This window comes from Cebidichthys violaceus, unplaced genomic scaffold (genome assembly GCF_023349555.1).
Source record: "Cebidichthys violaceus isolate CVI_PGR_0920_01 unplaced genomic scaffold, fCebVio1.0.p SCAF_34, whole genome shotgun sequence".
NCBI lineage: Eukaryota > Metazoa > Chordata > Actinopteri > Perciformes > Stichaeidae > Cebidichthys > Cebidichthys violaceus.
Window position 1 is genome coordinate 1,909,687 of NW_027176528.1, and position 16,519 is coordinate 1,926,205.

General features: G+C 46.1%; 1 protein-coding gene across 1 annotated transcript in view; it reads right to left on the reverse strand.

Annotated features, from left to right (window-relative positions):
• Nucleotides 1–2,590: 2,590 nt before the first annotated feature.
• Nucleotides 2,591–16,519, reverse strand: part of efnb2a (ephrin-B2a) — a 27,155-nt gene continuing 13,226 nt past the window's right edge. The window contains 3 exon segments of the mRNA XM_068725197.1: nt 2,591–6,633; nt 8,523–8,633; nt 9,889–9,981. Of these exon segments, the coding sequence (XP_068581298.1) occupies nt 6,227–6,633; nt 8,523–8,633; nt 9,889–9,981 (611 nt within the window). The 3' untranslated portion in view covers nt 2,591–6,226.

Consider the following 16,519-nt stretch of genomic DNA (forward strand, 5'->3'; position numbering starts at 1 on the left):
TGTCAAGAGACGTAGTAAAGAGCATCAACATTCTTAGGACTTTCACCCAGGAGGCTGCAAACAGTTCATCCCAAAATCCAAATTTTTTCCTCTCATCTGTAGTACTTTTTATAAATCTAGATTGTTTTAGTGTGGGTTTACTAGTTTGGAGATATCTGCCTTCTCTACGTATGGCACTCGGCTTGTGGTGCTCAAAGCGCCACAAATATACATTTGTAAAACTCAACAATAATGTGTCTTTCCAGAAATTATGACCAGTTTACTCAAGAAAACAGGGTTGAAAGTACACTGCTCCCATCCTAATCATCCAACGCTGACGACATCCACATTAGCAGTGGCCATAAACCAAAAATACTTTGTAGCCAAAGTCTAAGGAACCTCTTCTGATACCTTCAACCTTGTCGCAATCTTGTTTGATCTGAAGTTTAATGGTTCACAGATCCAGTGTTGATCTAGTGTTGATACTGAAAGGAAGACCTGATCTAGACTTGGTTGAAGAATGCTCGCTAGCTGGATGCTTGGCTGTCACAGTCCAAATCTCCACTGTTGCCTGCTGACTTCCTGGCCTGCAGACTCTTTGGCTGAACAGAGTAATGGTGGCGGGCTGATGGGCTAGAAGAGCTGATTTGGTGGCTGGCTCACTGGCACTAATAGCTATAGGGGATGGAATGTCTGGCCTGTAATGGCTGTGTCTCTGCCTGGCTTTATTTTGGCAGGTTCTCCTTCTGACTCACCGGCAGCATTGCTGGTTATACAGTCTAGTTGCCTGGCTATATTGGCTGACTCATCGGCTTAGTGACAGTTTGGCCCTGTGCTGGTTCTGTTTCAGAGAGTAACCATCACTGATGTGGTTTCCCTTTGGACACTTAGTTTCAATTCCAAAAAAAATCTTAAAAGGGCATTCTACCGATTCTTTTCTTATCAATTAAATTTACTCAACATGGGGAGTACTAATCAGCCTGTGAAAGCATAATCATGTTTTGATGAAGATGCCATTGGGTTTATCTTAGAGACTACACATTTCCAATGGAAAGCCTGTAGTACAAACTCATGTTCTGCATGGACCTTGAACTATCTTTCCTGTCAAGCCTATGATCATAGGATATTATCATAGGCTTGACAGGAAATGGAGAATAACATTCAAAGACTGTAAGGCGGACTTGAAACGGGGACCTTGCAGTTAGAAGTCAACACTAAACTATTGTCTATGAGGGCGCCCCATACACGCTTCACTACGACCCTCAATGGTGCTGCTGTTTGCTTCATTTCATCCACTAATGCAGTGGCCGTTCAAAACATGTCCGTTCAGAATGGGCTGAATGCTTGGCCTGTGGTGCTCAAACAAACAAGTTCACACTCAATACTGCCCTCCCTTTGCTCTTCCTTCCTCAGCAATGCACCTGTCATGACAGAGTAGCAGCACACACCCAAGTCTCGGCTACGTATGGTCAGAAACATTGAGATGCAACGGTAGAGAAAAGAAGTTCCATTGTAACGTTATCCAGCGTTCATGTAGTGTTAGTAGGCTACATCCAGGATCCAGCAGCACAAACAGCAGTCAGTGAGCCGCTGTCTGCCCATTATGAACAACAAGCTGGACTTTAGCGTCTGACTGAGCCGCACAGAGCTTTCAACTAACTCCAATGTAAACCCATCCACGTCATTATCAGGTGGTCAGAGCAACTGACGTAGTATTTAGAGCAAGACGTCCACTAATGGGGGAGGGGAGGTGGATCGGTCAAACAAACACAGGACTTTTACTCAGGGGAATGGTGTTTGTGTCCAGGGTGAAACCAAAACTTTTTTACTGATGATGTTAAGTCACAGCAGAACCCGTTTACAATCCTGGGGCATGGAGCTAGACAGAGATGGGTATTTACCAGACAGGGTGAAATGAAATGAAAGTGGAAAGTGTAGGAGGCCTGACCCATTTCAGGTAATAGATGTCAGGATATCTCATCTGTGCTCCATCAATTCTTTTTGAAATCTGTCTTTCACAAAACCCCCAACTTTACAAAATATGTTACTAAATTGCTGCAGCATACAATGTTTTTTAGACAACGGTGTGCTTCCAAAATTGTGGTAACAGTTCGAGGACCACAAAGCCAGCTCCATAAAGAAATGGTTTTTCTGAGTCAGACCTGATCACCCAACAACAGTGTTGGACCTTGCTAGTTCTCTTGTAGCTGACTGGGAGCAAATCCCTGCAGTCTCAACATCTGGTTAGAAGACTGAGACCAGAAGAGTCTGTTAAAGCAGCAGATCAATACTCACTTTGGAATGAATGAATCATATTTGGGTGTTCGTATACGTTTGACCATGTGGTATATTTTCTTGAGTAGAAAATAAAAAATCTGGTTTCTTATTTTAGTTTGTATAAAAATAAAATGTTCAATGCAAATGTGACGAATATTTTCTGTATGTAAATGACAACATGGCCACTGAAGACTGAAGCAGTGGATTGTATGAAGTGTGTGTCATTTCTGTCATTCCAACTCTTTTACTGTCAAGTTGTGTGAATCAATAAGAAAATAGACATTATTTATTCATGCGGTATGAAAGCAACAAAGCAACACAGACAGACAGCGCGTCCATAGGAAAAACATTTTATTGAAAAACATTTTCAGTTTGTAACAGACTGGTGGAATGTGTGTCATTTATCCTCACTTTGAACTTATTTTAAATTGTCGAATGTTAAAACAATTCTTTCACAGCCTGGCCATCTCACACTGCAAGGAAAGGGAGAACGGGGCTACAACCACCCGGTAACCATGACGTGACTAAAGAAAACCAGGGGTAGACGAACAAATAATGCAAATATAATACTGTGTTACTTACAAACTGGACTGAAGTTAAATCATAAACGGAACAAAAAAAGAAAGAAAAAGAAACTAATTCAATAAATATTTATGGTACACACTTATGGCACAAATATGCAGCAGTCGGTTTGGCAACTTTTCTCTCATTTTTTTAAAAACCAAATTACCATGGAAACAGTGCAAAAGGGGAGGGAGTGGGGAGGACACGGGCTTTCCATCGAGCGCTAGCTAAAATACATAGCAAAAAATTCAAATTTTATACAAAACATCTTACTTTAAGAGTTTATAAAAAAATGTTTTTATTGGGTTCTGGTCAATATTTACATAAGCTATTTACCAAAAAAGTAGTATGCTCTGTTTTACTGACGTGTATTCCATTTTTCTGTACTTTTTTTTCTCCATTTACTTTCCTAAAAAGGTGAATAAGGCTATTGTAACAACCCAGGATCCATATACAATACAAACATTAATGTATTTACAGTTTCTTACCTACAGAAGTACGGTGCAAAATTACTGAGTCAAGTGACCAAGGGCTGACCATACGAGCAAGGCATTTTACAGTAGCCTGAGGTGCTTCTCCTTGCCTTTGGGCTAAGACTCTCACAGCATCGCTACAACATTTCATAATCGGTCGAATCAAACCTGGTCAATGTTGGGAGAGCGTTAGTCGAGTGGCAGCTAAGAAAAGGACGTCAGATTCAAATAAACTAATAAGATTGTCATATTCTGCCGCAAACAGAGCAACTAAACAGCCATTTCTTTGTTATATGTGTGTGTGTGTGTGTGTGTGTGTGTGTCTTCTTTTCATCTTTTCTTAAATACCTGTTCAGGTGTGATATATATGCTTTTTAATGGTTTCATTTTTCACAGTTTACCTTTGTACTACGGCACATAGTTAAAACAGAAAAGGTTAAAATAATACTACAAATAATGCGGGAAAGAAAAACTAACAGCAGGCTTGTGTGACGTACTTTGCTAGCTTTGTGTCATTTGTTTGTTGTTACATCTTTCAGTGGTTAAGAACACTTTCCATAGGTGTTTTTTTTTTTTTTTTCTCAGAATCGATTAAAAAAATAAATAAGAATTGCATATTTGCAGATTTTGTAGCCTCTTAGAGGCACAAACCTCAGATCATACAAGGCTTGGCTTTTCGGTGAAATTTTGATGTTCTTTATGAACAAATGATGATGATGGGCTGATACATGCTCTGGGAACAGCTAAAGTCATGATTATGATGCTAAGCCAAAGATATTAATGGATGTGAAGTCACTGAAATATGGACTTGTTCAACACGCGCACACACACACACACACACACACAAACACACACACACATGCACAAGAGAACATGAAAGGTGTGTATGAGGAGAGTCGGGGGCACTGGGTGTTCGTGAGAATTATCCTTTGGGAGATGCTACACTGAGTGAGTGTGGGAGACACAGCTACTCTGCCCTTGTGTACACCAATGTGAGCTATTTTGGGACAGATAAGTCAACTCCCCCTCGGGGCCGGGGCCCAGGCTGCCCTCCCCTGGTCCTCTTTCCCAGGCCCTGTGTCTGTGGACGAGAGCTCATGAAAATATGGGAGGTATGAATTAATCAAATCCTAGATTGCATAATGTGCACTTCTACCATAATATATTAACAATACTTCTTCTTCTTCTTCTTCTTCCTCTCCATACGGCCTGACAACACCTGTGCTCTATGTGTTTATCATAAATAAATTCTGCGTTTTATTTCATTTTTCACCTTTGTAATGTCCTATTATGTAAAAAAAAAAAAAAGAGAGAAGTAAATCAAATAATCACTATATGGAAATGCTAATGGATATTAAGAAACAGTGACAATGTAAGAAGATGTCCCTGTGCTTTTTTTTTTTTTTTTTTTTAACAAGAATAGGAGAGCACCGGCCATGCTGATTCTGGGCCCTGAGGGTACCCATAGTCATCATTGGACCCCCGGGGGTAAACATTACAGTACCTAGAGCTGTCTCAGCCAGCTGCGCTAACCTCAACCAGATCTCGGGCCTCTTCCTCACCTGATGCGAAAAATGGCAGTAAGGCGAATTGGATTTCTTATTGCCCCTAACACTTTCCCGTGTGAAAAGCCCAGGTTGTAGAGAAGTTGAGGCGAGCCCTTTCTACTAAACGGGATACAGCTGCTCTCCCATCTCAAGCTATCACTGTGTGTCTCTCTCTCTGACTGCTGCGAAGAGTGGAGGTACCAAAAAGGGGTTAAAAGTGCTGCTCTATGTATATGAAAGTCCTCCACTCTTCCCAGGAGCCTCCTGGGCAGACCTGTTCCCTGGCGAGAGTGCGCAAATTGAAGTAAAATCCTCGCTCACGCTCTCGCCACTCCTAGCCACTGTTGGGTAACTTGTGTTTGAACGTCACATACGATTTAATTTGTCACTAAAGGAAATGAAAACCTCTATCTGTATTTGAACTACACCAGGATATGAAAACCAGACACGACCAGAAACAAGATCAGTAAATGTTGAAAGTACAAAAAAAAAACTGTTTTTCTTCCTTAAGACCTTCAAATATCATCTGAAAGAAGTGAAAAACATATCTGGGAGGATTGGTGCAATCCACACTTAAACCCAAACAGTTCACATTGACTGGTGAGACAGTGTGTCTGTGCGTGTGGGTGAATGTGTGTATATGTGATGGTGAGCATGTGGGTGGCAGGGTGAATGGTGATCTCCATGAGTCAGTCAGGAAAGTCCCAGAGAGGAGCGGTGTGAGAATCTCTCTCCGTCCTCCTCGTCCGACTGGTGAATCCACAGAGTCTCTCTGGCTAGTGAGTATCAAGGGAGGGCAGCCACTTTGTGAGTTCATGGTCAGCCCATATTCTCCTTTACATCTCCTCCTCACTCGTTTTTTCTTTTTTTTTTGTCTCTTTCCCTCTCTTTTTCCAAGCAATGGTCTCTCTTATGGTGAAGCCACAAATTCCTTCCGATCCTCTCTTGCCAGCAAACCTTCGCGTTCATACATCCGTCCATCCGTCCATCCGTCCTATCCCAGACAAAGAAAAAGAAGCTGTGCATCCGTCTTAACTCTCTGATCCCACAACACTCAGTTCCCCTCAAAAACAAAACGGGGAGCAGCATCGGGGGAAGAAGAGATCGTCCTGTTTATTTCCAAAGAGCCCCAGAGAGCGGCAGCGGTAGCTTTCTCTCCGGCCCTCCACCCATCCCGTCCGCACCGACCAAACCAGAGCGACAAGGTATCAGCAAAGCTTTGATAAAGAAAAAAGTAGTGACAAAACATCAGAGACGAGGAGGAGGAGTCGACAAAGAGAGAAAGAGCGAGAGTGATTGCGGGCGTGCCATTGGCGCCAGCCAAAACTAAAAACCCGCTCTGCCCGGGATTGTTCCAGTTTGTCTCTTGCTTTCAAAAGTTCCACCTCAGACCTTGTAATAGATGTTGGCCGGGCTCTGAGGCGGCATCTCCTGAACTATGTAGACCGGGTGGCCGTAGTCGCCGCTGACCTTCTCGTAGTGTGGGCAGAAGACGCTGTCAGCAGTCCTGAGCGGGATGATGATGTCGCTGGGCTCCGAGCCGTTATTGTTCCCTCCGCCTCCGCTCCGTTTGGGCGTGGCCAGCGTACTCAGAGACAGCGTGGCCGCGTGCTGCGGCGAGTGCTTGCGGTGCCGCCGCCGGTACTTGAGCAGCAGCAGGACCAGCATGATGATGATGATGATGAAGATGACGCTGCCTGAAGCGATGCCAACGAAGATGGCCACCTCGGAGCCGATGATGCTGGAGGACTTTCCACTGTTGTCATTGTCATTGCTTTCTCTGGGCGCTACGCCTGGGAGACAGAGGGAGGCAAACGTGAGTAAAATGGCTCGAATCGTAACGTAAAAAACACGTTCAAACAAGCAGCAAAATAGAAAATTGAGGGGTCGGGGTGTGTTTAAAACAAACTGCTTTGTATCACATGCCATCTGACCCCGTCGGTAGGCACTACAGGGAGAGGTGTGGAGTGCTAATCATCCAAATGGGGTTAACAACATACAACACGCCCGGGCCGATCTTTCCACGAAGGTCGTGCACACAAAGTCATTGTGTCAAGAGAGAGAATCTCTGGCCAATTGCTGCGTGAAGTGAGGCCTTGGAAAGCTACAAAAATGTGATTCTGGTGCACAATTCTGACACCAGTAGAGCGTAGAGGAACGACTTCTCAGATGCTGTTCGAGGAACCTAAAAACACTTCAGTTAAGATTCTTACTGACGCCATTAAAGGAAAGAAAAGGAAGCCGTGTTTTCGTCTTTTGTTGCCTTTCCCTTTTCGTTCTCCACACAATCTTTTCATCATGTCACAGTAAAGGTGTCTGGAACAGGCCAAGCAGCACAGCGGCTGAGAGTGAAGCCTGCCTATAGAAGGGCTTTTGTATAAAGGTCACATTCGATCGGTGGCTATTCAAATTCTGCCGGTGAAGACTGCAACCTTGAAACTGTAGGGCAAGCGCAGCCCGATAGGAGATACAATGGCTGGGGTAGATCCAGGCAAATGGCACTTAAATAAATTGCATCTTGAAAGACATAAAAAGTAACTTCAGTTTCTAACTAACAGCCCCAGAGGGAAGCAAAAAAACAAAGAAGGATTTGATGCCATCGTTAGGCATCAATTATGAAAGTCAGGCTGGGCTCTGAATCCCAGTGATGGGCATTCTGGTGAACATCCAACACCTTAAGGGTGGGTGTGTTCTGTTCTCCCCCGGACAGGAGTTTCCTGTGTCTCCCTGTCTCTCCTGAGGACCTGAAACTGTCTCTGCTGTGTGGTAGGGGGAGTGGATACAGGATGGCAGGCAGCCCAAAGCAAGGAACCTTCCGTTGTTTTACAAGGGGATTATGCTGCCTCAGACGCTCTGCCCATAGCACTCTGACGCCCATATGCTCCTGATAGCTGCCGGGATGGACGGCTGGGGCGTAAAAAAACTAAAAGCAAGAGACGGGAACACGGAGAGAGCAAGATGCTGATGCCTGCAGATAAAAGGTGCCAGCGTGGATTTAACAGGCAGAATGGCCAATCTGCATGCTCAATGTTAAGGCAGATTTGGGAGTGAAAACATAAAGAGTGAGGTGAGGCCGCGACCCTCAATGAGCCAGGACACGGGAGGGAAGGAATATATATTATAGGTCAGCTTGTTTTTGTTCTTGGGCCCTTCCCGTTTCTTTTTTATCGAAGCACAGCTCACTGCGGAAATTGCCGGCCTGATATATTCTTAAGAGATTTTTAACTGCAATATAATAACCGAGATAAGAGCGGTCTGCACGTAAGCCACGGTTGTGATTTGGTGCAGAAACAAGTGCGCGTCTGTACTGAGAGCAGGTCGTTAAAAAAATGGCAGACAGCGATCAGATCCTTTTCCTGAAAATGTCACTTAAGAGGCGGGTTGAGGCTGGAATGTGGCCAGTGTGGAGATACCTTATAAGTCCTTGAGAGGCCGGAGATGCCTATCAGTTTTATGGGCAACATTCAATTACTGGCTGATGAATAGCTGATCTTTCTTTCCTTCACTTTCACACACACACCTCAGTGACTCTTACAAACACACACACACACACACACATTCGCCTACTTAGCGTTATCTGCTCTGACCGAACAATCTCCCGCCCACATGCCAAACTGTGTCGATAAATCCTCCGCGCAATTACCAATTTCCTGGGATTTAAGCTGCAAGTAGGTGATCTCACCTGGTTTCTCCAGCACATCGTTGGGGTTATAGGTCTCCTTGCCGTCTGAGTGCTTGGGCGAGTAGGGTACTCTGGTGGGAATGTCTTTGGGTGAAATAGGATCAGAGGGATCTGAAAAAAAATGCAGAGAAGATGCATGAAAATTAATGGGGAGTTTGTTTTTCCTGTAGGGTATGTCTATGTTGTTGATGCTCATGTAAAGGGTCTGGTTCGGATTGTTCTTCATGTCAATTAGGTGGGTATCTTTGTCCCTGTTGTGCCGGGTTTTGTCTCGGCTACATGTGACTACCAGGAAAACGCAAAGAGGGAAATAAACCTCTAAATGCAAAAAACAGTAAACAGTGCAACCAGCAGCAAAATGATCTTCGACTACATCCACATGAAGCGAAGCGTTTTTGTACAAACAGCTCTTCATGACCCAGACATGGCTGTAATCAACCATTAGGAGTAGGTTGTGGTTGTTTTCTGGTTCTGCAATGGGTCCATTTGGCTCTAAATGCTGCTAAAATGTCTGTCTGTATTTGCGTCGCGGTTCTAATGCTGAGCAGGCTCCAATGGTGGAGTACTTCACTGAGCATCTGCTGTCAGAATCACTAGAACGCGTGACTCTATGCACCTTCAAGTTTAACTGTACCAAACCCACACTAAAAAATACATTTCGTCTAATAAAGCCACTGATTCGTGAGCAAGTCTTAACACTGGAGCTTATTTTCACCACTGTTAAGCGGCAGAGCCAATTCCCAGCGCCTGTTCTTTGCCGTTACTTCCTCCGAGTGCAGCAGCTTCGATTAATTCCCTGACCTTCTCCTCTCAATATCTAGAGCTGGTGTTGACGAGAGGGCCGACCCCAGGAAATGGCTTCTCTGGGTTGCAGCCGGGCAACTGATATATGACTAATTATCGCTGTAATTAAGAAGAGAGTCCGGTCTGTCCGGTGTGATTGCGTGGGGCACGCTACATGTGTGCTTCACGTACATGTAGTGTGTAGGATGCCCACTCAGGGACATGTGTGTGTGTGTGTGCGTGGGTGTCACACACATGAGAATTATGTGTTTATGTGCCTCTAAACTAGATTTGCATGTGTAGAAATCTTTCTAGTTGACAGCAGATGCTTCCAGTGCACGTGTGCATGCGAGCATACGCAATAGTGTGCGAGTGTGTTTCCACTAGATTACATCTCCTGCCCCCTCGCAGCCCCAGGTGTCATGGAGACGATGGAGCGGTGTGCTGCGCAGCCTCCTATGACCTTATTAGGGCATTTTTCAGAGTCTCACACAATCTTTCACAATGTACTGGCGCTGCATTGTGGCTGCCCGCTCACGCCCGCAAGGCACTCGCCACCGTAATTCAATAATACAATACTCACTTTGTCCCACTTTCATGATTATCTTCATGGACTTGGTCTTGCACACTCCCCCCTCCTGGTTGTCGATGCCCTCCATGGTGCCGTTAGATGTAGCTACAGCGGGCAGAGAGAGAGAGAGAGAGAGGGACAAGGTTAGAATTAGCTGTCGCTGCGAGCACCTGGTACAAAAAAGATATGTTGGGGAAACTGTGTTGCCATATATGCTTTAAGACTATCTCGGAAAAACAGCCAGTTCCCAAAAAACAACAGAGACACTGAGAGCCTTCCTCGGAGGAAGGATATGAGTCATAGCCCCTTTAATAAAATCACAATTCACCTGTTCATCACCTCAAACGCTACGCTCTGGAGGGATATTTCACATCCCCAAAGTCAATTAACTTGAGTAATTGTGACTGTAATACCTCTAACTGTGCTGATGGGCCTCATGAAGGAGGCAGTTAAGGGAGGTGAGGAGAGGGGAGAGACCGAGGAAGGGAAAGAACGATGACTGCCACGACAGCGGCCATTTTGGCAAGCCGCAGGAAATTCGGAGGCTTATCGTGCATTAGCACTAACAACACTCCAGAGAGAGGTGGCCAGTTATTAAAGAACACCATTTTTTGGATTTCAAAAGCTCAGATCAAAAAAAAAAAAAAAAAAAACTGGCTGCCAGGCTTAAGAAGATGGAGAGGCCTGCTGACAACATGAGAAAAAAATATTCAGGGATGTAAACAGGACGGGGTGAGAAAGGGTTTTAAAAAAAAACACTTTTCCATGGAGAAGCAGTGAAATTAAGAGAACAGAGGGAGGTGATAAATCCCCTTTGATGAAAAGTGCTTAAAGGATCTGAAAATAACATTTAAACACAGGAGAACACACCGCTAAACACGGTGTTTAAGGGACAACAGCAGATGTTGGGAGAGGAATCTGGAGGGGCGGAGCAAGACGTCCCACATGTGACAGGAGGAACAAAATGGGCCCTGTAAGCAGATGCTGAAGCAGGAATATGCTGCTTGTGTCAAAAAGATGTGGGCCACGCACACTGACAACATGCAAAGGCTGCCCATCCAAAGCTCAATCAGCTGGACGCTTTCAAGCCCCATTAGCTGCTACTCCGCCTCTCGGCTTGTCTGCTTTTATCTGCGCTGCCTCTTGAGGCGGCTGGGCAGTACTGCAGCTGGCCTGGATCATGAGACGGACAGGGAACAGGAGAGGAGGGAGGGAGGGAGGGAGGTGGGGGGGGGGGGGGGGGGGGGGGGGGAGTAGAGCTTGTGGTCTATCAGGTCAGTAACACAGAGGATAACGAGCTGCCAGGGCTTAGCAGCTTGGCTTCCCGCCAGCGCGCAGTGGCCCGCATTCACTACGACCGTCCCCACCACACTGACCCCCACCCCCTCCCCTCTGCTTCCTCTTCAGCCTCTCCTCATTCTCCTCCTTCCAACAACACCCCGTCATCCTTCTCTCCGGGGCAGCCACCTTGCAGCCGCTATACCCTCTTCCCTAAACCCCATTACCCCATGAACACACTCGGCTCCCCCTTCCCCACCCCCCACCACCTCAACATGTTCCCCATTCCTGCTGCACTCGAAGCCTTCCCATCAACTGCGGGGGGAAGTGAAAGGCAGGTGCCGAGGTGTCGATTGAAACATCTTTAAAAAATGAAGCTTTCTCTTTCTCCTCCTCAGAGTTGTCTTTTTTTCCTCTTCCTTTTCCACCCTCCCAGAATCCCCTTGCTTCAATGAGACGGTGATGGGAGCGGACACAAAGAGCATGTTAACAAGGACCCCCCCCCCCCCCCTTCCTCCTTCCCACCCTCCATCTCGCCTCCTCTCTCCCTCTGTCTCCTTCTCCAGCTGACCTATGGCTTTTCCAGTGGAGACCGAAAAGCACATTACAGACAAAGCTTCTTAAAGGCTTGTGCTCCTGTGCCCGTGTGTGTGTGTGTGTGTGTGTGTGTGTGTGTGTGTGTGTGCGCGCGCGCGCACGTGTGCGTGCATGTGTTCATTTCATAAACCTGTTAGCATAACACACATTGATTTTAACAATCCTGCAGGATGTCATTAACCATCTTAACACTGTTGACTTTGTGGTGATTGTCTCGATGGCGGTGTGTTTGAGGCCTGAGGTGCGTGGGATGTCGAGGTGCATTCATGGTCAGAGTTCACGGGCTGTGAAGGGCGGTGGACTGCACAGACGGTGCATTTAGGCGCCGCTTGTATCACTGCCTATTTCTTTGTTCTTGTCCTCCCTTCTTCTTCCCCGTTGCCCTATTAACACATCAACATCCATTTACACTGAAGCTAACCAAAAACAAAAAAAACTGAATCTCCTTGTCAAGCTTCTAAAAAACAGAGCTTTTTGTGAACTGGCCTCGCAACGTTTCCTTGACGTTTAAAAGAAGAAAAGGAGAAAATCTTCAAACTGGAGTCATTTTGAAACTTTAAGTTCTCCTTCCCCTTTAAATGCAGAGTAAAACACACACTCACTATGCCAAGGCTGCAGTGCCGGCAAGCCTGACTTGGATTTAAACAGAATGTGATTGTTGAATGGGCTAAGGCTTCCTGAATGACTGGGCCCTCCTCAGCCCAGGCAGACGAGGCCAGAGGCTGACAGACTAGCTGGCTAGAGTTAACCAGCTAATCCATAATGCTGGGTCTGAAGGAACACGTTGGAGGGGGGGGGTAGACCTGGGGGGGGGGGGGGGGGGGTAGACCTGGGGTTCATACAAGATTTACTCACCAACTATATGGCATTCCAGATAAGACTCACAGACATGGGAGGGGGGAGTAGAAGTAGTAAAAAGGAGAAGAAATAGTGAGAGAGATTAAGCCACTACTTGGGCTTGTGTGTGACCTTCTGCAGGGACCCGGAGAGAAACAATGAGAGAGAAACAAAAAGGACAAAGGGAGGGTGACATTGGATTTTCCTTCCCCGTTCATCTCGACTGTGAATTACAGTCTATTTTCTCACTCCTTTTGCACTGGCGATGTGGTTCTTGAGCCGAGCAAGATTGGTCCCACACACACACACACACACACATTCACAGTCACACACACAAACACATGCAAAAAAACAGGCTCCGCAAAAGTGGAAAAATGTCATCAGGAAAAATCCCTCACCGGCTGTGACAAAGTAGGCTACCGCTTGAGAACGAAGTGACAGTTTGAGTGGGTCTGAAACACACACATACACACACACACACACACACACACACACACACACACTCACACATGCCTTCAACCACACACAGGTCACATGTAGTCTCAAACCAATGGTAGAACTGCGTGAAAGAAGTGTCCTCACTCTGAACGTCTGTCTGTCTGTGTGTGTGTGTGTGTGTGTTTGAGCCACGTGTAAAATGAACGTTAGCATACAACGCACACTCCAACCACGATCCCACCCCTGCGTCGTAAACGCACCGCAAGTCACCCCGCCCCTACGCGTCCTAATTTACCCTCCGTAACTTCATTTTCCCCTTGTTTATCAAATCAAGAGAGTGGAAAATCACCTTGTGCTCAATGAGACGCATTCCAGATAAAGACTGAAAGAGCTCCATTTAATTCCTCCTAATGTAACTATCAAATAAGAAGTAGCTCCAACAGAAAACTGTGCTAGCATTTAGAGCTGGATTCAGAGTGGCTGAACATCGCATTTAAAGAGTGGTGTTAGTGGTTAAGAGCATGTTGATCATTTTGATTAGCTGTAAACGTACGTTTCAGTTTCATTTGGACGAATAGCTCCTTACAAAAAAGAGTTTCAAATAGAGAGACGTCTGTAGTCCAGTATCAGGAGCCCTGTAAAGCTTGAAAAACAACAATTTGAAAGCGGCCTCACCATCGTTGTTCTGCGGGTTTAATTAATACACAATGCCCTGCTGCAAAATAGATTATGCTTGGCCACGCATAAAGAAGCAGAGCATAGGCATGGCAACAGGAGCCTGAAGAGGCTCATCTCAGAAAGGCCGGTAGGAAGGGAGAGAGAGCGCATTGCACACAGCAAGAAAATGAGAGAATGGTCGGATGGACACATGTGAGGATGTGTCCCAGAAAGACAAGAAGTGAGACAAAGGCAGCTATGATCTAAACGCCGAGCGTAAATTGCCATCGGTCGGGGGGTTGCCGTGGAGCGTGAAGCCCCCATCACAGAGCTGGGGTGACGGGCTGGTTAATACCCGTCATCACCGTGTGCCCTAATCACCCGAGACAAGAGGCGCCTCCGCGTTTAGAGACCCTGGTGACCCTCAGAAACAAGGCCAGGGCAAAGCTGGGTCACCCCCAAATCTACTCAAAGCTGTGTAATAATCACCACTACCCTCTCTCAAAACGCAAACATTTCAAATAAATGATTCAGATCCACTTAAGTTTAAGTTAACGCGCAATTATTACAGCAGCGATAAGTGGATTAATTGCAATTTGGGGTGAAAAAAAGCATAGTTCGACCGAGAGTTGTGGGGGGAAAAAAAATATCCAGGTTTTTAGCTTTGCAGACACAAAGTAGCACTGACTGTGGCTGAATAAACCTGTCTCCCATTATCATAATGTGATAATAATAACGTCACCACCGATCTGATACTATGAACCTGGATGTATTGGGGTGAATAAAGAACCGATAGTTTCAATCAGACGAAAACCTGAAAGTGCATTTTGAATTCACATCAAATTTAATGAGAAGAATGTTCCCCCTCAGAGCTCACGTTAGATCCAGACGACAATCGGAGTGGCGGGGAGGTGACGGGACTATTTTCTGTTGTGACTGAGGCAAAGGGTGATTAAAGTCTTGATGAAATTTGCCTGTGCATGTCTGCCCCGACTGTAAATTCAGCCTTGTCCTTCTTCTGCCCTCTTTAGCTCATCATCCCTCTCGTTCTACCCCTTTTCCCTTTTGCTCTATTTCTCCTTTCTCTCTCTCTCTCTCTCTCTCTCTCTCTCTCTCTCTCTCTCTCTCTCTCTCTCTCTCTCTCTATTCCCTCCCTCTCTCGTTAGCTCTCATCAGCTTTTGTCATTCTTTCGGCCCTCTTTCCGTACATCTCTCTCTCTCTCTCTCTCTCTCTCTCTCTCTCTCTCTCTCTCTCTCTCTCTCTCTGCCTCTTTAGCTCATGTAATCATCCAGCTCACTACGTTCTCGGCCGCAGGCCATGCTGCCGCAAACGATCACATCAAACTCATCTGCTCTCAGCATTGTGTGCTGCCACTTTAAAAAAAAAAAAAAAAAAAAAGAAGGCACACAGAAGTACATAGACACATACACATGTGTATACACAAACGCGCCCACGTGTAGTCGCAGAGACAGAAATCCGCGGATACACAGCGGCCCTTTTCTACGCACGCAAGCAAACACGCAGTTTGCAAATTCACAATCGCACACACACACACACACACACACACACACACACACACACGAGCAGAGCGTGTGATGCGTGCATTCTTCTTCTTCATTGGCCGCCTGTCTTCGCTGCAGGATAGTACAGGATGAGACAGTCAATGCTGAGGCCTGATGTCACAGTCGCTTGAATGGGTGGTTTTGAAGTTGGGGGGGGGGGGGGTCGAGCATACCCATCCAATCTAGCCTTACTCACACAATACTCCACACAAGGCCGCACTAATCCAATCGGTCGAGACTCCGTAGCATTGACGTGGGGGCCTTGGCAATTGTGAGAAGAAATGGAGGATTAAACGTCGGTTAATTAATTACGTATCGAGTGCTCACTCCAAAAAGACTAATGAAATCCTCGCGGTGAACTTTCTGAGGCGGTGTCACACTCCGACGGATCTTGGACAGCACTGCTGGGGGGAAGGCGGGGGCCGGGGACACACACACACACACACACACACACACACACACACACGGGCGTAAACAAGATGGAGATGCTTCCACGTAGAGCTACGCACGGCAAGTCAAACCAAGTATATACTATGTATCAATTCCCAGAGCTCATTCACCCAACACATAGACACACAGAGTTACACCCACAGGCACACACTGACACACTCCAACACTGCAAGGTAAAAACACCCCAGAGTCTGAATCCACCTACCATACACCTCTGCACATTTCTCTCATTCTGTCTCTTGTGTGTGTGTGTGTGTTTCGTTTGTGCTTCACTTCTGGTGTTTACACATGCAAAGCTGGAGTTTCTCCAAGCGTCCGATTCAACAAAATAGCAAGAGGACACAATATAGCGCTGTGATGCAACGGCAGTGGGCTGTTAAAGCTGCAGGAGTGGGTCCAGCGCTAGCCAAGAAGAGGCAATTAACAGCAAAACGTGACACACTCCAATGGAGAAACAGCTCCCTCTCTCCCCTCTTTAGGCTACACATTAGCATTTTGGGTAGCTGTGAAGGGAGGCAGAATGGCGGCGGTCGGGGGTGCGGGGATGTTGGTGGAAAGGGAAATTGCAAGAACTGCAAAATTGGATTTTCCAACTCGTCTTTTTAAAGTTTAAAGTTCGCTCTCTCTGTTCATTCTTGTCGACTCGGCAAGCTGATGAAGAGGAGGGGTTTTACCGCGAGGCGGTGAGAAATTGAATATTCCTGTCTGCTAGAAAACCACAGAGAGAAATAGGTAATCTAGATGTCTCGATAGAGTGAAGAGGACTGTTGTTGTCACAGGGCGTCTGTACCGGTACAGCTGTGTGTGCACAGAGAAGATGCTT